This window comes from Cotesia typhae, unplaced genomic scaffold (genome assembly GCF_013202065.1).
Source record: "Cotesia typhae breed Kobodo isofemale line unplaced genomic scaffold, CoteBio_Ctyphae scaffold_152, whole genome shotgun sequence".
In the NCBI taxonomy this organism is placed as follows: Eukaryota; Metazoa; Arthropoda; class Insecta; order Hymenoptera; family Braconidae; genus Cotesia; species Cotesia typhae.
In genome coordinates, this window is record NW_027423776.1 from 11,004,734 (window position 1) to 11,028,474 (window position 23,741).

A 23,741-nucleotide genomic window follows, 5' to 3' on the forward strand; every position below is an offset into this window, starting at 1 on the left:
TTTAAAAAATTACTTTGAATTATTCAGCCTTATTATGAATAAAAAAAATTACAAAATTTATTAAACAATTAATTAAATCAGTCTTGACCATTAAGAATAATGTCAAATAATTGGGCATCGAAATTCAGATAATTATAATTAAATACTTTGATTACTTGATGATATAATAATAATTCACTTAATTAGGGACATAAATTTCAGTAATTTCTCACCGAACCCGTATTTAATTAATAATTAAAGTAATGATATATATGTACATAATTGCACATATATTACAGCCTAATACTTCACTGATCCTCTCATTCTTGATTCCACCGAGGCATGACCTCTCAGTCCGTTCCAATATTCAAGTATTGAATGTGATAAGTGATAATTGATAGTATTCATGATTACAGTGATATCTTATTAGATATTCTTATATTTATCAAATTTATCTGTTACTTAGAGGAGAACACAAGCTGTTCCGTGCATGACTTCGGCGATGAACATTGGAGTACCAGCTCCTAGTCCGCCGTCAGTCTTCTCTAGCTCGTCTTTGTCGTACTCGCAATCAAAGTAGTGGCTCTGGAATTTTTAAATATTTATTTTAAAATTTAGCCCAGAATTTAAAAAATTACTCATTTTGTCCTAGATTTCTGATAAAAACAGAATCTAAGCTTGTGAATGTAATTAAAAAAATTACAACAATCTATTAGATCGTCTAATATCGATCATAACTATTTTTTATATCCAGCAAGTTCTAGAACAAATAACTTCCCGTTGAGTGGCCTTGCTAAACAGAAAGCCTCTAAATTATCGCCAGTCGAAGAAATATTTTTTCCAGAGTTTGATTTTTAATCAAACCAATCGGTGATCGATTATTAATTAAAAAAACAAACAACTTTCACGGCCGATTAACATTGAAAACAACTCATTATCGAAAAAGCTATAAATAAGAGTTGGAAGTGTAGAAACCCGATAGCCGATAAATATTTACCTGGCAGTCTAAGCACCGACATTGATCGCTCATCTTGCAGGTGATTCCGCACTGCTTGGCGATGGCGCGGTAGAGCTCCTTGCTGGACTTGTGGAGTATCTCGGGGCCCTTGACGATGATCTTGTTGCCGACCAAACTGGCCTCGCCCTCGCCGCTCACCCTGCTGACTCCGGATGTCAGCATTCTGCCCTTGCTGCTCAGCACCACGCTCTCCGTTACAGTCACGTTGCCGTCGTTTTCAGCCTCAGCAAACTCCTCTTCACCCTCTTCAACTTCGCTTGGCGTGCGTCTCAACTGTGTCTGCAATTTTTACGCCGACCGTTAATAATCTGAGTGGAAGACTACAGACTCTTGATTATTATTCCCCGCTGATAAGAATAGATTACCTCTTGCAGCACGTGCTCGTACGAGGGAGGCGGGGAATTTGTCAGGGGGGTCTGCGGCTCGTTCGGGAGGGACATCACGTTGAATTCTGTTCCGGGGGTACCCGGATTGCTCGCTCCTCCAAAGTCCAAACTTGATCCCACGTCTTCGTACTCGCTGCTGTCGCTTCGGCTCCCTTTGCTTCGGGACTTGCCCATTTTTGAAAATCGCAGCTTGAACGGCGCCATTTTTTAGCGATCTGGAATTTTTTTTTTTTTAATTAGATAATTTTCTTGCACAAAAAAAATTTAATTGATTCAAGAAAAATTTTCTGGAGCGAAAAAATTATTTTTTATTGAATTAAATCAAGAGAAAAAATTTCATTAAATTTTTGAATCAAATATTGACATTTTTCAATATATATGCTCAATAATAAATTAAAATTGTGGATTTTAATAATTAAATTAATGCATTTTTATCATTTTAATTAATAAAAAAATTTAGCGAGAATTTTTACATTTTTTTTAATTAATTTTTTTTTTTTTTTTTTTTAATATTTAGAAATTGTTATCGATCATTAAATTTATTTTTTTTTCAATGTAGAAATTAACAATTTAATTAATTTATATAGTCCTTAAATTTTATTATAAAGTTTAATTATAAAATTGTAAATTATTTAATTTTACGATTCTTAGTATTTCAAACTATAAAAATGATATTTAAATTCTTTTTTATTAAAGTTTATTAATGATAAAATTAAAGATTAAAATATTATATAAGAGACTTTTATCGCTTAAATAAAAAAAAAAATTTTTAATCAATAATATTAATCTAAGGTGAGAAGAAGTATAAATTTAATGTGATTTATAATTTATGTAGTTCTTCCTCGGTTTTTATAAAAATAAAGAAATGGGAATGGAACCGACAAAACACAGTACTGAATAAATGATCAACACCGCAGAATATTCTGAATTTATGATCTATTTTTTACTCCAAGATTTTTATTATTATTTGATTAAAGCAGCTGAAAGAATTAGATTTATATAAATTACCGGGAAAATTCAATCGGAAGGTAATTTTCTAAATATTTATTTAAAAAAAAAAATTTATTAAAAAAATAATATATGAATACAAATTGCAGAATTAAATGCTACTGATAATTAATATCACGTTCATGTTTTTGACGTGTTTTAAATACAATTATAAGGTGTCAAATTACGTGATGATTTTGTAATAATTATTGTTAAAAAAAAAATTTATACAGAAAGATCTTTAATTAAAATAAAACTAAAAAAATCTCATAATTTTTCCGTTTGAATTAATTAAACATTAAAAAAAGACAAGCTTCTATCATTAAAAAATAATTTGATAATTTTAATGATTAAAAATCTTAAGTGGTTGTCATTTAAAAAGAAAAAAAAAGCATCTGGGATTTTCCAAGGACAAGTTCTTATTTTAAAAGTAGACTAGTCTCATAATTTAAATTAATATTTTATGTAATTAAAACTCTAGAGTCTTGACAGAGAAAATTAAATATCAAAGGGATTTCTTAAAATTAAATTTTTAATTTTCATCCGAAGATTTTTCCTAAAATAATTTCTTATTTTAACGTCGACAAGTCTCATCATTTATTGATCGTATCGTCGCGCAAGCTTTGCCAGTATTTACAAATAATTTATTTGATTGCAACAAAATAAATACTCACCGAATCTGTCAGCAAATCAGAGGCTCCTTGAGGACAAATAGAGCTAATATTAAGGACCCGGGAGGCTGGAGGCTAACGACAACTCTCTTCCCAGAAGGAGCGCAATTAGTTAACTTCCGAGACCAAACACTCGGTTAATTCACAACAAAAAGCCGGATTGTAAAGGCGCAGTATCTCTAGCTATCGCCATACTGTCCAGCGAGACTTGACGACACCATGCGGCTAAATGTTGAAACTCTTGGGGTGGATTATCATCCCCGTGCTGGAAATTTCAGACATAAAGTAATAAAATAATAATAAATAAAGAAAAAAATTTTTTTTACTAAAAAATTAAAATGTAAAAATTTTTTTAAAATTTCGAGTCAATTAAAAAAATTTTTAACATTTTTTCTGCGATAAAAAATTCACTCCAGAGTCAAAAATTTTGTTTTTTCTGTAAAAAAAAATGGAAAAACAAATCATTATTGCATAAAAATAAAAAAATTAAAACATTAAAATTATGAATACATTTTTTTTTTTTCAATAAAAAAAGTCGTCGGGTAAATGCGCGTGCACGTGCACGTGTGACTCTTCTACGGCACAAATCAAAATAATAATGAAAGTAAATCGGAAACAGTAAAGTGTAATTAATTGCGACATATTTTATTATTTCCTTTCTCTCCTTTGAATCTTTACAAATTATCTGTTAGGATATTTTCAATTAAAATTATAAATTAAGTATTTATTTTGGCAATTTTGTTAACCTGATAAATGTTATTAGTTACGCGGTTATTTATTAGGGATATTAAATTTAATTCGAAAATTTTTGATTAATTTTTTGAGCAGAAAATTTGTTAAATAAAATTGACAGTTTATTTCTGTATTAGAAAATAAATAATTTTAAAATAATTGTTCTGATTAAATCGTTAGTACATTTCAGTCTTTGATTATTCTGTGGAATTGTTTTTGCAAATCCATAAATGAGTAAGCGCGTAATTTCCACTTCAATCATCGTTACAAATTTAAAAAAGAGACTTTATTCGTCAAAAATAACTAAAACTCAACGGAAAAAAAAATTCAGAGGCTTTTAGGTTTAATATGAGATTGAAGCTGTCAATTTTTACTCATTTTGAGGTTTTATGTATATATGTCTGTAGCTAAATTCGCGTTTGTCAACCGTTAAACGCTAAAATGAAGCTTTTCCTGTCCTTAAATATTAAAACACAATGTAAGAACCAACTAAGTAAAGAATATTTTAAAGTTTAATTGTGATTTAAGGAAAAGACTTGCTAAAAAATTCAGGAGACCTTCCTGGTTAGAAATTCATTTATTAATAATCAAAATTGACAAACGTTTTTTTCTAAAATAAATTACTTAAAAAGATTAAGGATGTATCTTAATTTAGAAATTAAAAAAAATTTTATTGGATATTTTTATGTCTTAAAATAAAACTCTAGACCTTGCATTGACGCCTGAAATGAAAAATTTTTAATTTTATTGATAATTAAAAATATTTTTCTTTGATTAAAAAATTTTTTTTCTCATTGAAAACAAATTACTTGAATCAAGAAAATCATTTTAATAAATTTTTCTTGATTCAATTTAATTTTTTTTCAAGCACGTGTACATAAATACGTACTCTAAAAAAATTATTCTAAATTAAGAAAATCATTTTAATTTGAGTAAAAAAAAAATTTTTAAACCTAAATTTTTCTCGCTTTATTTAAATCAAAAATTGTCTAAAAAAAAATCTATAAAACTGTTCAAAATAATTTTTTTCTCGATTGAATTGAATTTTTTTTTAGATGCTCACACATATATGGAATAAATTTAGTAGTTAGAAATGTCTGGTAGCTTTTACGCGGAAGTACAAAACAGGAAAGAGGTTGGCTGTCGTAACAACTCCTCGAATTGACTTTGGAGTGTAGTCTAGCTGAACTGGGTGCAGATTTAGTATAGAGCTGTGTGCAGGTCTATTGTGCTTTTGAGAGCTAACGAGAAACCCGAAGAGAAACTACATAACACATAACACACCCTGTATAGCAAGTAAAGCACTACAATGGATTCGAGAACAAGTGTAAGGCAGCGAGGTGATTCTCTGGCGGAATTCCGCCGAAAATTACTCCGTCTAGTCTGGCAGCTCAGTCCAGCGAGTTTCTCAATTAAAAATAAAAATAACAGCAACTATTGTGCTGAGAAATATTAAAAATTAGTAAAATAATTAGGACGACTCGGGATTAAATATCAAAAAGATAATTCTCGGAAAAAGATAGCGACGCTTGCGCCACTATCAGCAAATCGATTCGAAAGGATGATGGAACAGTAGTTGGAAGTGAGGAAGCGAGGAAAACCACCCACAACACTTTTTAAGCTCTCGGGCGGAGGGGGTGGGCGCTGGGGGTGGAAGGACCGAAGGAAGACTCAAACACGGCATTAAAGCTTGCCCAGTGACTACTCCGGTGTGTGCGCGAAATACACCAAAGCTTGGGGCACACACACCCACCCAACGAATGGAACACGTAGCGGACAAGCTCACGTGCAGCTCCAGTCATCCTCAGCCAACTCTGCGGGCAACATCCGCTACTCGGCTATTGATAGAACACAAACACGGCCAGATCATAACTCAACGTTTATTTACCTCAAGGGTCTTTACATTCGATGTTACATTATAATTGTTTTTTTTCGACCAAGCTTTACACAGGTAATTTTTTTTTTTTTTAATAAATATTTTAGCACGCACATTATTTGTTTTTTTTTTTATTAAAAATTCAAAATATTAAAAATATTTTCAATTAAATTTTTTGCCGTAAAAAAATTATTTATAAAATTAAATCAAAGTTATTTTATTTTTTTTTTTTTTTATTTAATTAAATTTTTTACTGTAGAAAAATTTTTTTGATGTATTTAAAAATTTTTAAAATAATTTAGATTTTTTAAAAAATTTTGTGACTTGTAATTATTTTTTTGTCTTGTAATTATTTAAACAAATAACTTTAGCTGATTTTTTACTGTGAAAAAATTGTTCTAAATTACTTAAAAAATTTACACATAAAGTAAATTTTTTATCGGATAAAAAAGTAATAAAATTAGCGCGAATAAAAAAGATCGTAAATCAATTACACTCTAATTTATTATTCAAAGTTTGTTTTTAAAATTTTCATTTTATTAGCGTATTTAATGTTTGAATTAATTTAACTTCAGTAAATTGTTCTATCTTAATGAATTTGTATTTTTTTTTTCTTTCATCACTCTTAACAAGACTTACAAAATAATTGAAGTTAAAGTTGAAGTTGAAGGGAAATTTTATTAAAACTTTAATCGTTATTATTATTATTAAAAAAATTTTTTTATGAATTATTGATAGTAGCGTTGTGAAAAAAAAGAGTCAATTAAGAGTAAATATTTACTACGTAGTATTTTCATTGAGAAAGAGTGACAAAGTAATTAAAGGCATTGTACTCTTATTGATAAAAGTAATTACACGTATTGCCATCACTCGGAAGCTAAAATAAATAAGTAAAAACAATGAGCAATTAAATATTTGTTAGATAAAATTAAAAAAGTAGCAATTATGTTGTTGCGACACACGTAAAATTATCGAGTGCCGGGCGATGGCAATTTTAATCCAATTACTCGAGTTAATGGAGGAGGAAAATAAAATGATAATGATAACGAAAACAACAACAAAAAATAAATTAATAATCATAATAATAATAATAATAATAATAATAATAATAATAATAATAATAATAATCATTTGAAAAAAAAAAAAAAAAAAAAAAAAAAAAAAAAAAAAAAGACGAAATTTAAAGTCGGAAGTAGAAGAGTGCATTGGTGGATATAAAACGTGACTTGGCCACTCTCCCAGCAGCTGAATCAATAACTTTATCAAATAGTTTCACCATTTATTGGTCGATTGATTTTCTCTCCATCCAGATAAGTAGTTCTTTCGAGTAAACTTTTTTTCTTTTTTTTTTTTTTCGACCCCCTTACTCTCGGGCTCGGCTTCACTCCTTTAACTCTTTTTGCACTTGGCGTTTTATTATTCTCAATTCATATCTCCGGTCTCGCGGGTCGTGTACTCAATTCTCAAAGCAATGAAAAATACGGTAACGAAGTCGTAGAAAATTTATCGACAGCCAGAACATCTTTTTATCTCTTTTTTTTTTTAATTTTTTTTTTTTTTTTTTTTTTTTTGAAAGCGTTATTGCGTGAATAATATGAGTGACTTTTAATGGAGATTTTATTACTTTTTCAATAGAAATTTTTTATTTAGAAAAATGTATTATTTTTTTAATTTTTGTTGACGCAAAAAAATTTTTTTCACTTAAAAAATTTTAACAATAAAAATAATGTTAAAATTTTTAAATTTTTCTCTTCAAATAAATATTCTATCTAAAATATCAAAGCTATGGAAAAATTATTAGATATTATTTATGCGGAATTTAATTTTCTACAAGAAAGGTCTCTTATCATTTTTTCATATCTTTGATATTTTAGGCAGAATAATAAAAATAATAATCGTGATTCAATTTTTATTATTATCAATTAAAAAACAATTTAATAATAATAATTGTTTGACAAAAAAATATCAGACACCAATTAATTTAGAATAAAAAATGACCATCATAAAAAAACACAAATAATCGACAACTTTAATTAAAAAATAGCACACACAATAGACAAATTTGTAATAAATACATTTCATGAAAGCAAATAACGCCTGCGGATATTAACGAACAGTAAGCAAATAAACGAACGCAGTAAATTGGAAACATAAAACCCTATAATTCTGCAGAACACATTCGACGTATTTCATTAGAGATAATACAAACATTTTGGGGTAAATAAATTCATGCATTAAGCGCACCGACATCGGAACCGTAGGCATAAATGTAGACGCATACACACACTCAAAAACTCACATATGTGCAACATGATTCAATTAATGTGTACATGTATTAATTTGCACATCCAATAATCTTGTACGAAACTTGGGTTTGACCTGAATTGGCAAGTTCATTAGCTGACGAAAGTTGATGACGATGCAACCCAAAATTGCACGCTCTTACTCTTATCCTTATCTACTAAAACTAAAACTAAATCTCAAGCTAAAAGTGACCGATTAAATAAAATAAATTTTCGGCAAAGTTTATGTATAATTTTAATTAATTGAAATGGAAGAGATGATTAAAGCCGCCACATCTGTCCAATACTCGTTCCAAAGAGATGTGACATTTTAATTAACGTGCTCTGTTAGAACGTAGTCACACGATACTGCTGGCACTGCTATTGCAGGAACTGCTCAGTGAAAAAAAAATAAAAAATTAAAAAAAAATAAAAGGCTTCTCTTTTAATTATCTTGCCACTAGTTCTTTTAAACTTACTTTTCGTTCTGTCCTTTTTTTTTCCTTTGACTTCAATGAAAGAATTAAATAAAACTATTATTATTATTCTCACTGTTGCAGTTATCACAATAATTATTGTTATAATAATTACTAATTTTTAGTCAAATAAAAATTGTTCCTTTGCTTTTTATGAGAGCTCGTTAAATTATTTTATTTCAATAAATTTTTTCGTCAAAAACAATTTTCTTTTTTTTTATTTAACATTTGGAGCAATTATTCTAATTAAAAAAAAATAACTACAATGATAGCGGAATTTATTAATTATTAATAATTTAATTTATTAAATATTAATAAATATTTTTTAACCATTTATAAATATTTATTAAATCCTACGATATTAAAAAATAATTTATTAACAGTTAATAAAGCTTATTAAATATAAACAAATCCTTTTATCATGGAAAATTATTAATAAAACCCACAGTCAGATTTATGTATCACAAATTTATTCTTTTCCTTAAAAATTGAAATAAAAATCCCTAGAAAGCTACTCGAATAATTAATATCTCTAAAAAGAATAAACAAAATTTATATCCCCGTAAATTATCCCCCGAATTCAAAAAATATAAAGCTTAGTAAATTAAAAACAAACAGAATCCGTTAAAATGGCTTTTCTTATAAATATTTATCGAGCAATTTATTATTCCATAAAAAAAATATTTATAACAAATAAAAAAAATTCACGTTCCATGAAAACTGTCAACAAGAAAAATAAACTCAAACAAATATATGTATACATCGGCGGTAGATTTTTTATTGCCTTTTGTTCCGTCTTAAAAACGTTATTCTGAGTGATAAAAATTTACGAGGATAAATTTTTTAGTAGTTCGGCTGTAATGTTTGCGAAAATTATGGATTGAATAGTAAAACTCAAAAAAACATTTAATAAAATAAAATTAAAAAAAAAAAAAAAACTAGGTGGTGAAAGCTCATTCAAATAAAGTGTACAGTCATTTTATGTCTACGGTTACCTACAAAAAAGCTTGTCGACAAAATGTCTGGTGCACAGCTCGGATAATGAAGAAAAAAAAAGTAAATAAATATGTACGTAGACTTTAAAGAAGTGCATCACTTTTGTATATGTGAGTACACACGGTATTACATCCAGTAATGCATACAGTATGAGGTCTCCTGTCTCGGCTCCAAAAGATGAGAAAATTAAAAAGCGTATGCAGGCGAAACGTCTGTTTAACGTGAAGCTCTACGCGTGCAAACACATTGATTTTTTTTTTTATTAAAAGAACTTTTTTTGTAGAAAAAGATTATACACTTACTCTCTACTCTGCAGACTCAAACTCGCCATCAATTCAGCGACCCCTTTGGAATTTTAGCAAAAAAAAAAATAAAATAAAATGAAATGGATGAAAAAGATTAATGACATTTTTTTTAGCCTCTCGAATAAATTGACCTCGGAATTTTTCGGACAGAGTAACAAATGGGGCGTTAGCTTTTTGCCGGTATGAGATGTAAATAATTATTGTTGTTGTTGAAATTGGTAGGAACAAATGAAGCCAAAAATACTTGAACAATGCGATAATTAATATATACATTGGGATGAAATGGCAATAGCGGTGGGTGAATAATAAGAATAGGCGAAATGGATTCGGTGGATATGTTGGATGTTGAATGTGTCAGTGGCAAACTCTGGTTGATGCTAACGTGTGTAGGGGCTCAGTGACCCGAGTCTGACCTGGTTTCACAGCAAAACTCCTTTCTCTGACTGAACTCTGATTTAGCTGTTTTATCCGCGGGATTTCATCCCTAATTTTTTTATTTTATTTTCAGTCTACCCTGGGATGCCATTGAGTTGACGTTTCTTTAATACGGTTTCAATGCTTGACAATTCTCATTTCAATTTACCTATAATTTTCTTTTTATTATTATCATTACTATTATTATTATTACAACTGCTGTAACAATTAGATAAGAGTTCAAATTTTTATTTAAATTATTAATAACAATAGTAATCAAATTTTAAGCATAAATTATCATTATTATTATCTATATTACACAGTAAAAAATTTTGCGTCAAAAAATTTTGTGTTAAAAATTTTTATGTTGAATATTTAATACTTTTTTGTGTTGATTTAACATAACAAATGTTAAATTTACTCATAAAAGTGTTAAATATTTAATACAAAAATTTTTAACACTAAGTTTGACAACAGTCACAAAGTAACTGCAAGGTTGCTAGTTAGTATTATTATTATTATTATTACAAAGGTTAAATCAAATGATTGGAAAATTAAGCTCTAAAGTTTCTATACGATATGGAGACAATTAGCCCTGAATGAGGTCGTTGGAAAGGGAATTTAATTTTCTACTACGCTGGTATGAATAAGGAATTTATTTACAATCAATATTATCCGTATAAGCTACAAAAAAATCTTATAAAAATAAATTTCTCAACATTTTACAATAAAAATTTCACATTCTTTAAAAAAAAACTAATAAATTTCCCCGTAAATCTCACAACAAAAATTCCAGAGAGTTAAAGCACCGCTCCAATCCCTTGAACAGCGAATTAAAGACATAATACACTGACAATAAAATAGGAAGCATTAAAGCTGGAGCGAGTGTAATACCTGGCTTAAATTTTCGCAACTATTATTTCAAGTTATTAATTTATAATTCGCAAAAAAAAAAAAACTGATGCTTAATAGGAGTAAAATAAATTTATTTACGGGCTTGAAAGCTCGGAGCTTACCGAGATAATTTCGTGTCCACGCAATGTATTAAAATTAAATGAGAATCGTTTATTTTTCAAATAATAGTATACTTTACTACTTTACTTGAAATATTATTGTGACATAACTTAAATTGACTTACATAAAATTACTCAACGGGGGTAATAACTGTGTAGAAATAAAGTAGGAGTAGGAATAAGGAAATGCCCTAGTTTCCAGGCTGGGCGATGCTCCGTGTCATAATAAACGCATATATCGGTTGACGACCTACTTTAGCCCGGTATGACCTGCTTCCTTCGGTCTTCGACCTGTTTTCGCGACCTATATCCCGAGAGAGGTTTCATTTTCTCTCGGATAAGATTTATCTCTCAATCAAATCCCCCGATAATTTTCTCAATATAAACTTTTCCTTTTCTCCTTCTTACTTTTAACTCAAAGCCCAAGCAATTATTATTCACTAAGAATTATTCACTAAGAATATTTGTAATTGAATAGTCCAGGTTAATTAACAAAATTTTTATAATTAACATTGTCGCCAGACTCAAAAGCACTTAATTAATTCAGCGTTGAATTTTTTTTTTTTTTTTTTTTTTTTTTTTAAAGTACACATGCTCTAATTTTTTTTGTTAATTTATTCAAAAGCGTTGACATTAACGTTGGCTTTAGAAACGTTTAATTAGGATAATAAAAAAACATCTCATTTTATTAAAAGGTCTTATTAAATATGTTTTTTATTTTATTTTTTTTTTTTTTCGCGAAAAATGAAAGATTTGCAACCCAACATTCGATTTGCAGTTTTTCAATTTCCCTCGAAGCCTTTCGGAGAATAATTTGCTTATTTTGCCTCAGGTTTCTCTATTAAATTTCACGGGGAAAGTTTTATGGAAATTTCTGAGACTGAAAAATATTCTTGATGTCTTCAGGTGAATTTTTATTTATTTAATAAAATTTGGCATTTAAAAAAAATTTTTAGATTTTTCTTTAATCAATAAATTTTATTATTTTTTTAAAATAATCCTTCAGTCACAATCCTTATTAATTTTTTATTTTAAAATTTAATTAATTAATTTTTCATATTAAAAAAATAATCGATTAATATTAAATAAATCTTATTAATTATAATTAAATTTTTTTATGACTATAAAAAAAGAAAAATAATTATTAAATATATTGTAAAGTCTCTACATAATTAAAAAATAGGTCAAGATATTGAAAGGAGCTTTTAATTGAAAGCCTTATTGAATAATTAATCAAGCAGATTGGGTTATTGATTTAAAATTTTATTATTGTTAAATAAAACAAGGTATTATAAATTAATAAAAATTGTTCCAGAATGCCGAACGACACTCAGCAGTATGGAACCCCAATCAAGCCCAGTAAAACAAATCAATCCCACGAAACTTCAACCTGGCGCCGCGGGGTGTCTGCCAAAAAAGAAGGGGGCGAGGAGAACAAACTAAAGTACTCGCACTCGCGCAATCACGTTTTGTCGCCCTCGCAGAAAGAAGAGGCCTACTGCGACGAGCACAAGAGATTGGCGGACCTCGTCTACCTCGTGGAGAAAGCTCGCGACATCGAGTCCAAATCCCGGTCAAAGAAACGCCATGACAACGGCCAGAGCTCAAAACTTCGGTCGGATACTGGGTGCTCCAGTTCCGGGGATCAGGTCAGGGTGGAAAAAAAACCGAAAAAGCCCGACCGCAGGATCAATTCCTCCAGGCGGACTCGCAGCGCTGAAAGGGTCGGCTCTCATTACACCTATATTGGTAAGTTTTAATTTAATTTATTAGAAACTTTCAAATATTAGCCTTTTAATTTATTTTCAATTTTTTTTTCTTTTGATAAAAAAATATTTTTAACGAAGAAAATTATTTTTAAAAAATTAGATAATTTTTTAACAAGAAAAAAAATTATTAGATTAATTAAGTCAAAGGAAAATAATCTCAAACTGATACAAAAAAATTATTTTGATAAAAAAAAATTTTTTTAAACCAAAAAAAAATTTTTTTTTCCGAGTTCTGAATTCTTGGGAAATTTTCATTGAATCAAGTAATTTATTTCAATATAACTTTTATTGATCCTATAAATTTTTATTTGAATAAAATTCTTAAAATCAGAACATTAAGAATAAAAATATTAATAAATTATAAATTTACAATGCAATCAGATGCAATGAGCAGTCTATCACGCGAGGTAACAGAACATGCCTACGAGACAGTCCCCGAAATACCGAACACCAGTGGGAATATGAACACAATACACGACACCCATTTACTTAATCAAAATCAGAATCAGAATCAGAACCAAAACGCTAACAATTATTCCCATCCGGTGTATTCGATTCCTTCGATGACATCACCGCCGCCCACCTATGATGTCGCTATCAATAAATCTTGGCAGGTAAATACAATGCCCTCTCAGATATCAATCCATCGCCTCATCTGTCTTCCCCTCCCTCCTCAGCCCTCTCCCCTCATCTGGCCCCAATATAAACTACTACTGTTATTTATCGTGTCTATTAGTCTTTTTGTTTGTGTTATACCCCCTTGTTATCTGATACAAGAATCGAATCCTGATGAATGAAATAATCACAATATTTATCTTCATCTCACTCCACCCTGTTGATAATCATTTGTTTTATTTTTTTCGTGCCATTAATAACGTGAGAGCCAGATTTTTTTCATTTATATTATTCTCTGGCTCTTATAGCCGTTTATTTGGCTTTACTGCGACTGTGAATGAAAACGTTTTATCAATTTTTATTTATTGACTAGATAACGTTACTCTTGAGTTGGATGCTCAAATTATTCTTGTCGCTTTTATCTTTTTATTTATTTATCATTTTTATATGAAATATTTATTAATTAATTTATTTTTTATTATCTTTATTATTAATTAATAATATAGAAAATCATAATAATAATAAGTTATTTTATAAAAAATTTACTCCATAAATTTCTCTACCATTTATGAAAGAAAACTCCATTTTCTTTATACGATGACCTTCAAAAAAATGATTAACTTACTCTCTCATCTCTCTAATCCAGTAAAAAAATTAAAATTTCAAATGAATGACGTAAAAGTATTAATCAAAATTCAAAGTCTCAAAAAGCTCACCGTTTTCTACTAAATTAAACATGAGTATTTACAAAAAAAAAGACAGGAACCAACCCCCTAATTCAATTCCAATACAACTAAACTCGAGACAAGTGTCTCTCAAACAAAATTTGAAGTTGTGCCAAGTTATTATTCTGGTGCCCCGCCAAATTTTTTCTCCATCTGTATCCCCAAATGACAACCTAATTTAAATTAAACCCAATGTTGCTTGCGCAACTCTAAACAATCTAAGTGAAGTTTTACTGTATAAAATAATTTAATTGATAAAAATAATCTACCACGTGGGTCAATTAAATTCGGAAAACGATACTGGATAATCAATAAAACTATTCGAGTACTTTTTGAAGGATGTTCCGAAGTTGCCAGAAGTTTTAAGTAACAAAGCTGATCAGACTGACGAGTTGGAGCTTGAAGCAGTGCTCGAACTTTCCTCCGGGTTCTTGTCTGCTTGTACTTACTTTCTCAGTAATACAAGCACCAGCTACAAGATACAAGAATCTAAGTGTCAGCTCCTCCACTTAGCTACACTCGATTTAACTTAATTACTTCAGTACTCGAGTAATTTTCCATGTATCGCATCCTTGGCATGTCTCTCTCGATCAATCTTTACATCCGCAGCTCGCTAAAAATCATTATTAATTACAAGCGCTTCCAACATTTGTTTAAACTTTACTTTGCAAATAATGGACCCGACAAAATTAGGTCAAGTTTGATCAAGCCCTCCGCCCTCCATCCCTCACTCTCATACTTTATCCTGATTAGTTATTTCATTATCATTAGCTATTATCATCCTGATTATGATTGTGCTAATTAACAGTAATTGATAGCTGATAATGTTAATTATGATGATGATATTGGATAACAGAACGGATTACCGCCGTCTTATGAGGATTACCTCTGCCACAAGTACGCGATGCTCGTCAGGTCCCACACCCCGCCGCCGCCCTGGTCAGATTCCACTGCGACCAACGACACCGCAATTCCCTTCGCGTACCCCAATGCTTTTCTTCTCAAAAGCATCGGCAGCCAGCAGCCCTGCGGAGGTCTCACTGGTAACTGCAGTCTTCACACCAATGGCGCAAATGATCACACGGGATTCAGCACACGTGCTATGAAAAAGCATGTCAAGCAGCAGAAATTGCGCGCTATAAGTCCCAGGTAATTTATTATTATTTTAAATAATTTTTTTTTTTTTATTTCTTCAGCGACTATTTTTATTTAAAAAATTTTTTTTCGGAGTAATTAAATTGAAAAAGTTAAAAAAATTTACAACTAATAAATTTTTTGAATTTTTTAAAATCGAATTAATAATTAAATAAAATTTTCTTTGAATTGAATAAATATTAATATCAAGAGCAAGTAAAAAAAAAAGTATTCTTATATTTTCACACTTGAATCTGAAGAATATCGATTAGTAAAAAAAAATTCATCCTGTCTTGATGTTTTTCCCAATGGGACTTTTTGATAAGAGCGACCCTTGTGGCATCTGTGACACGACTCGGGTTTATCTGGACTTTTTCTGTCAAATAAAAACCTGATAAATATTTAAATTTTATTCTTGAGATATTCCGTCTGCTACGCACGTAAATACTCAAAGAATTAATCGATTGTTTTGAGAATAAAAATTATTTTAAAGTTTTTCAAAGAATTATTTATGCAAAAAATTTAAAAAAAAAATGCATATCCGGGATGAGTCAGAGGAGCTTTTAGAAATTTATAAAAGCATAATACATAATGGATGTTAAGTCTTTAGAGGCATAGAAGCATTGAAAATTGATGAATCGTTCAATAACAAGGTTAGCAGGAATAAATTTTCCGCTGGTCGGAATTATAGTGAAATCCCTTTACTTGTAGATTGTATAGAAAAAGTTCATTAAGTAACTGATCGATTTTGTCTCGAGTATAAGACATCGTAAATTTATAACTTCTAGGAAGGGACAGCAAGAGTATTAAATAATAAGAAAGCTATAAATGTCTAAGTAGCTTCGATTTTTATTCACGAAATTTAATTAGGAATTGTATAGATGTTTAGTTTTATTACCTTTTTTTTTTTTTGTGTGGGTAGAATTGCTTCTAGTGGAATTGTTTACCATTGTATTATTTATTTACTACCGATCGATTCATTATTCAGACATAAATACGAATAAACAGGAGCTTCAGTCACTAGAGAATAAATGTTGAATGCCTGAATAATTTATCTTTGTCAATAAGTTTAACTGGCTTTGGAAATACCATTGTATATTTATGTTGAGAATTTTAATACTTTATTTTGTTTAATGTTCCTTTTAAATTAATTTTATTTTACATAAAAAATTTTACTTACTATTTTTTCGCAATTTAAAAATTTGATTTTTTATTTTTAATTTAATTGAATTTTTTTTTAGAATTTTACATTAATATTTCAGCCTAAAAACAAAAAAATATGAAAAAATTTAACATGGAATTTTAATTTTGAAATTTTATAAAGAAATTTTTTAGTTTAAATTCCAATAAAAATTTTTTAAGGACTTCATATTGATATTCTGGCTAAAGAATGAGAGATATGGAAAAATTTATGGACCTTTTTTCAAGAAAATTAAGTTTTATAAAAAAAATGTTATGAATTTTTCATATCTTCAATATTTAACACAGAATATTATTTTTTCTTTTGACTCAAACTTTTAATTCACAAAAAAAAAAAAAAAAATTAAATTTATTTTTCATGCCAAAGTTTACAAAACAATTTTTTTTCATGCTAAAGTTTACAATTTTTTTCCCGGAACTAACTTTTTCTAATACCTGGCATAAAAAACTAAAAAAAGCCGATTTAATCCAGATCATTAAGCGAAAGTCGCGCCCAACAACAAAGACTCGCCACAATGTACGAGGACGGCGCATTCTGCATGGAAACAACAGCCATCCAGTCAGCATTCGAGAACGGAGTCGCGTTCTGCAGCATTATGTAAAATCTAAATCACTACCACCACCGAAAAGTAAACAAAAAAAAATTAAAAAAAAAAAAAAAAAAAAAAAAAACCAAATATTTATAATCCAAAAAATAGTAAGTAAAAAAAATGATTGAATATTATTCTAAGGGTACTCTGGCTGGCCCAGGCACCACCACATTAACAACTATTCGTTCGAATTATTTTTTATATTAACTTTATTTATTACTCAAGCATACCCAGTAATAAAATAATAAAATAAATAAATAAAAAAATAAAAAAATACAAATTATTGAATTTACGTATTTATAGTTTATAATTGAAAGTAAGAGTAGGTTTAATTATTATTGAAGTAAGTAAAGCGACTACGGCATTTAGCATCAATCTACTTCAAAGAGACTTAATTCCATTAGATGTACGTGTTACTCTTTAGATTATTACTGTAACTTATACACTGTTTTATGAGTATAATATATATTATGTATATTTGATATATTACCTGCATAAATGTCGTCTTTGGCATTTATTTGGTGACTCATTATTTGTCTAGTACTCAGTCGAGCCACAATTTTTTCTTTTTTTGGCTGTAAGAAATTTATTTCTTTTTTTAATGATGCAATTTTAGGAAAAAAAAATTTTTTTACAATTTTTTGGACACTAAAAAAATTTTTTGGACTTTAAAAAAAATTATCTGAGGTAATTTTTTGAGAAATTTAAATTAAAAATTGTTAATTTTACTTTACAAAAAAATAAAACAATTAAATTGAACATTTCCAAAAATTCTTTAGTAAAAAAATAATTAAATTAAAATTTTTGGAAATTTTAATTAAAAAATTAAATTAATTTGAAAATTAAAATTTTTAACAGTCAAATACAAGAAAAAAAGCTGCGGGTTCTTGAACTTGAATTAATGACAACTAATAAAAATATTATACTATAACTGTAATGTAACGACTAAATAATGTGGTCTAAGCGCACACAAATTCCGTCAAAACGACGATATTGAGAAATTATTTAGAGGTGCTCGTAATAAAGTAGCATAAAACCAAAAACAGTAGAAACCAATAAAAGCTTTTGAAAATTAAAAAAAAAAAAAAAAAAAAAAAAAAAAACACTGTACTGTCAAAGAAGCTCTCCGAGAAGTGCAAACAGAAAGTATAACTAGAGTCTTGTCCAAAACACTGGAAATTCACAAAGTTTGTATCTTGATGTCAATTCTGAAATGAACACCAGTACTGCATGTGTATAAACAGAATAATTACTCAAATATGAATTTGATAGTAGAGTTCGAATAGACGGCCAGGAATGGAGATGTATTTTTGCTATGGAGATTAATTTTGGTAACCTGTAGATTGAAACTTGCCAGAAAACGGAAGATTAAACAAGACACTTTTAACATAAAAATGATAATTATGATTGTAATTGTAATTGTAAATGTAATACTAATCTGTTGTGGCGCCTATTTGTTGTAAAAATTGTAAATGTTTAGAGGACCAAGAAACATAATAAATAAAATTCTGTGTTTATCTCTTTTTTATTGATTTCTTCTCATGATTCCCCAATTTTGGAAATAATTGAGGCTTGCAGGGGAATTTATGACCCTGTAAAGTAATCTTATAAATTTGTCTTAAAAAAAAAAAACACATTTTTCTTTCTAGATTGAAAATCTTTTTTGTTCCAATCTTGATACTCTAATCTTTTATATCCCTTGAAGAAAACAACGACATTTTGATCCAAAAAAATTTATTTATAAATTTTACAACAGCAGAGTAAGAGAAAAAAAGCTGAGGATAAAAGTTATAGAGCATAAAATTTTAGATCAAAAAGATCTTTTTACTTTATTTGCTTTTGAAATTAACAGAATTAGAGCTAATGAACTAAATTACTTGATGGAGCTTTAATGATAGTTTTCAATGTTTAGAATTTTGCAATTTTAAACAATAACATCAGTTCAGTTTTAATAAAATTCAAAATGTTCAGCCCATGATAATGCAAAAGGTACTAAAGTGTGCAGTCATACCGACTGTCGAAATTGTGATAAGGTTGAGCTTCTAGCTTTTCAGGAAAAAAATTGGTTGATAAAGTAGGAACAGCATTTACTTGTCCAACGACAGGCTGCAAGTTGATGACAAGACTTGGAAAGATTACTGTAACTTCTTTTGGCAATTTACCATCTGACTACTGAAGCTCAAATTGTTGTAGTGACAATCGATACTTGAGAACTGCAGCAAATCGATAATAATTGAATGATTTTGAATTGAATCTCAAGATTTTGGACCTAGAAGTTAAAAATTTGATTTTAGAAATTTTATTTTGGTAAAAATTGAACAAGTTCCAAGTTTGAGTTGAATTGAGAAGCCTCTGAAGACATTTGCAAAAGAATAAGTCGAAACGATTTCAATGTCAAGTCTGTGTAATAACATACAATCAAGCGGTGATGACTTTAGCTGAAAAAACGGAAGATCAGTATTATCCTTCTGAAAATAAAAATATCAAAATTGATTAGGATATAAAACAGTCAGTGAGTATCATAAGCGCAAAAAATAAACAAGGTATAAAACCTGAACAATCACATGTAAGGGGAGTAGTCACCTGGCCATGATAACCAGGATCCAGGAGCCGAGAATGATCTTGGCAAAAAAGGGACGTAGCCACCACCTTTACCGCTCTTACATCAACTCAGATTGCTTTTTCCCACTCAATCTACTCCAGTCCCTTCTTCTTGACTCTCTTAAGCCAACAAAGCGAGCGATACCTGCTCCCACTGTCCAGAACAGAGACCGCGAATATGGGCGGCGCTCGATCAATGGGCTCCTAACCCAGCAGATGTCGTGGTTTGGAGGTACCAGTGGGCTTGCCGGGTATTCCCAGGTCGCGCCTCCCCGAAACGCCCCTCGCCGGCCCTCCACCGTCTCTCACCAGCAGACGTACCGCGACAACCAAGTGGATACCAGCGATTGTACCACGCTCCGTACCAACGTGTCGCGTCCATTAATTCCCCACGAAATAGCTCGAACTTGATCAAAATACCCAAAAGTTCCTTCGAGGGCCTTTTTGATAAGTGTAATTTAACGTCAGTAGGACCTAAGTGTCATGAATTAGACTGTGCAGTGCCGGGACTGAAATCCTTATCTGGAATGTTAATTTCCGTCCGTGCAGTGTTGATAAAAAAGGGATGTGAGCTACCGAAAAACTCTAATCGGAATGTCTTTAAAAGCCAGCGGATTAGACCCCAAGTGAAGGACTAAGTGAGTGAAGAACCTTTAAAATGGAGGTAGTGGAGCACTTTCGTGTGAACAGCACCCCGGGGCACCTGGACGATGACCCTCGAATGGATACCAGTGACAAGGACCAGATGTCCGACTGCGCCAGTGAAACCAGTGAAGTACTCAGCGTCGGCAGCGAGCCGACACCTACGACGGACACTATCAAAGACTGTCAGCCGACTTCTGCTAGCAATCATATCATCAGCAACAGCTCTAATTTTAATCACAATCACAATCATAGCATGAGCGTCGATTCAATGCCAAATACGTCTTCCCGGTTGGATTACCAGACTGAAGCCATGAGTTTCTCCTCATCGCGAACTCCCTCGCCGTCGCCGTCAAGCGGATCAGCAAGCAACCACCCGCCAAGTCCCCAGAGCTCTTGCAGCTTGCAGAGAGCTTCTTCTCCGACGCCCTCGATCAGGTCTCCGGCTTCTTCGCACGCCACACAAGCCTCTTCTCCGATCCAGGGAGACATCCATGAGACAATTGTCTCCAGGTACCAAATGGCCAGCATCAGCCAGCAACATCTGCTCAACCGCTACACTAGTCGGGAGTCTGAGTTAGATTTTACGAGGGTTGCTCTGGGAGGTCATGACACTGCCTTCTCGGCGATTGAGAACCGGCTGCATCATCGGCTCGGCGCTGTTCCGATCGTGACCAGGCTGTCGCCTCCAACCGCGGCTGTTCCTCTGGCGAGTTCTGTATTCAGACCGGCTTGCAGGGACTTAAGGGAGACCTCGCTGCTTCTCCACCCGGTTCCTCTTCACGGGAACCTGCTCCAGCACCACGCCACTGCTTCTATGCTCCATCATCACCACCAGAAAGAGCAGGAACACAGACTCTCCATCAGCAAGCTCATTGCCAGGGACTCCAAAAGTCCCCAGCCCAGTGATGAAGAACCCGCTCCAGCGGGGAACAATTTGGCGAACAGCAACCACAGCAGCAACAGCAATCACAGTAATAGCAACAGCAATCATAGTAATAGTAATAGCAATAGTCACAATAATCATAATCATCATCATCATCATAGCAGAAATAGGAATAATGGGAATAATAATGACATTCAAGGGAATCTCAAGTTTAGCATAGACAATATTTTGAAGGCTGATTTTGGAAGGAGGATCACTGATCCCATTTCGATTAAAAAGTCCCGGCCGAAGAAGATTGCTCAAAAGCCCATTGATCTCACCAAAGAGTTTTTGGAATCGGGAACTGAAAGCTCCTCGGACAAAGTGCTCACCTCCGATTTGGGAACTAATGGTTGTAGTAGTAATAGTAGTAATGTTAATAACAATCCTAGTTGTAATGGTAGTAATAATGGTTCGGGTAACTCCGCGACGGGGAGCACGCAATTAACCAGTCCCTCGACTACCAATGCCAGTTTGACCAGTACACCTGCAAGCGGGGATTCTTCCAAACAGATGCTTTGGCCAGCTTGGGTTTACTGCACCAGGTACTCCGACAGACCTTCTTCTGGTGAGTTTAAAACTTTTTTTCAGTTTTGGGTTGATCTTTATCAGTTATTGTTATTCGCGAGGTTAAAAAAAATTTATGTATTAAATTTTTAAAGATTAGTTTTTTTTTTTTTTTTTTTTTTCAAAATTTGAACATTTTTGGAAAAGTTTTTTTTTTTTAATTAATCTTATTATTAATTATTATCTTCAATATTTTTTTTTTGTAAGCTTTTTTACTTAAATAAAATTTTTATATTTTATTTAATAAATTTTTTGTTTTAATTTGAACTTCAAAAATTTTTTTTCTATTTCTTAAAATTGTATTAAAAATTTTTTATCAAATTATTAGAAGCTAAATTGAATAATTGCTGAATTTTATATTGCTGAAGGATCGAATAAAATTATCAGCAGCAATTTTCTTGACCCGAGAAGGGCCGGGGTCAAGTTATCGTTTAAATACCAAATAAAATAAGATATTATCATCACCGCTGATGTTGATTGATTAACAATAAATTTAAAACACTCCTAACATGTATATAAATAAATAAATATATTTATATACTTCTACATACATTGCGGAGCATAGTTCAGTTTAGATAAACCAAAACTAGTGTTTGTATGTATATACGTGTGTCTGGTAAGATCTATTGATCTTGTTAAAGCCGATCCGAGAGCAAACGTGCTCATTATCATATATGATAACAAACTCGTTGTATATATTTGCATATGCTTTAAATAGCTGAGAGTTAATAATAATAATAAAAATAATTCCAAAAAAATTTTCAATACAAAAAAAAACCTTCTAACATATCAAAAAATTTCACAAGTAATTTTTTTTTTAACATTAATAACAATAATAGTTAATAAAAATTCAAATTTAATTACGAAAAAAAATTTAATATTCATTTAATTGAATTCTAATACGTAGATCGGTTAATAATTTAAATAATTACCGTATGAAGAAAATCAAATGATTAAAAAATATAAATTATAATATTTTTTCACTTGTAATTGATGCGTTTCACTTTTTTCATGGATTTATAATGACCATTATTAAAACTCGATATGTTTTTTGTAAATAATTAGTAACTAGGAATGGTATGTGTGTATTATTGTAATAAGAATTAAATTAGGTTTAATAGTGAGTGAGAAAATATTAAATTCCTGGTGAATGACTTGCTTGAAGTTCAAAGTAATTGAAATTCACATAGAATATTATTTTTACATCCTGGAATTTAAAGAATTTGAATTATTTAGCTTAGTTTAATTTTTTTTTAAATAATTTTATTACGCAAAAAAAATTAAATTGAATCAAAAAAAAAAAAAAAATTGAAAAGGCACAAATTCAAGTCAAGCCTTTGCAATGACACTAAATTTGACTAAAAAAAACCGATTTTATCAAAGGACTATCTTGGAAACAAAATTTTTTTTATTCTCTTAATAATACAAATTAATAAATTAAAAAAATAAATTATTTAGTCTCGCAAAAATTAAAACCCAAAAAGGTTTACTTATATAAATTAAATTAAGAAAATTATTTTTTTCCTCTATTAAGTTTAAAGAGACCAAGAACATTTAATACACACTCGGTGAAATGCGTCACGCAGTAAAGTACACTCATATATACGTCAACAGTCAACATATAACATATATAATCTTGGTATAAGGAGCATATATATGGCTATATTACATTTGTTTCTTAACGTGTAGGTACACTAAATCAATTTGATTGTACACGTCAATGCGTAATAAGATCAGAGAAAAAATATATATAATAAAACGCAAATGGAATTATTCATTTTGTGTGATTAATGATTATCGTTATGAGTTCATGATTCTCATATATATACTTGTGTTAT

The 23,741-nt window shown here is 30.3% G+C and overlaps 2 protein-coding genes across 8 annotated transcripts in view; one reads left to right on the forward strand and one right to left on the reverse strand.

Moving 5' to 3' along the window:
• The window catches only part of LOC141536110 (uncharacterized), a 146,762-nt gene extending 128,491 nt beyond the window's left edge, over window positions 1-18,271 (forward strand). For 3 of the 7 annotated variants that reach the window (XM_074256367.1, XM_074256366.1, XM_074256368.1), the window contains 4 exons: window positions 12,451-12,884; window positions 13,286-13,518; window positions 15,101-15,393; window positions 17,051-18,271. In XM_074256367.1, the coding sequence (XP_074112468.1) occupies window positions 12,452-12,884; window positions 13,286-13,518; window positions 15,101-15,393; window positions 17,051-17,180 (1,089 nt within the window). In that variant the 5' untranslated portion in view covers window position 12,451 and the 3' untranslated portion in view covers window positions 17,181-18,271. Of the gene's footprint in view, window positions 1-5,499; window positions 5,725-9,380; window positions 9,514-11,967; window positions 12,042-12,450; window positions 12,885-13,285; window positions 13,519-15,100; window positions 15,394-17,036 lie in introns of those variants that run through there. The other 4 variants (XM_074256370.1, XM_074256369.1, XM_074256371.1 and 1 more) reach the window with 4 other exon arrangements.
• Window positions 40-17,736, reverse strand: LOC141536111 (uncharacterized). Its single transcript, XM_074256373.1, has 5 exons — window positions 17,659-17,736; window positions 3,045-3,306; window positions 1,363-1,598; window positions 977-1,276; window positions 40-564 (listed from the first exon to the last, which is right to left on the reverse strand). Exons 3-5 carry the CDS (start codon window positions 1,585-1,587, stop codon window positions 442-444), a joined length of 648 nt encoding a protein of 215 aa, XP_074112474.1. The 5' UTR covers window positions 1,588-1,598; window positions 3,045-3,306; window positions 17,659-17,736; the 3' UTR covers window positions 40-441.
• Window positions 18,272-23,741: the final 5,470 nt, after the last annotated feature.

What these genes read in the sequence shown, in the direction of transcription:
- LOC141536111 (XM_074256373.1), bottom strand. Translation starts at nt 1,587, where the DNA reads ATGGCGCCGTTCAAGCTGCGATTTTCAAAAATGGGCAAGTCCCGAAGC. An exon ending in ACGAGCACGTGCTGCAAGAG is followed by an intron (nt 1,277 to 1,362) that starts GTAATCTATTCT and finishes TAAAAATTGCAG; the next exon opens with ACACAGTTGAGACGCACGCC. An exon ending in GTCGGTGCTTAGACTGCCAG is followed by an intron (nt 565 to 976) that starts GTAAATATTTAT and finishes TAAAAATTCCAG; the next exon opens with AGCCACTACTTTGATTGCGA.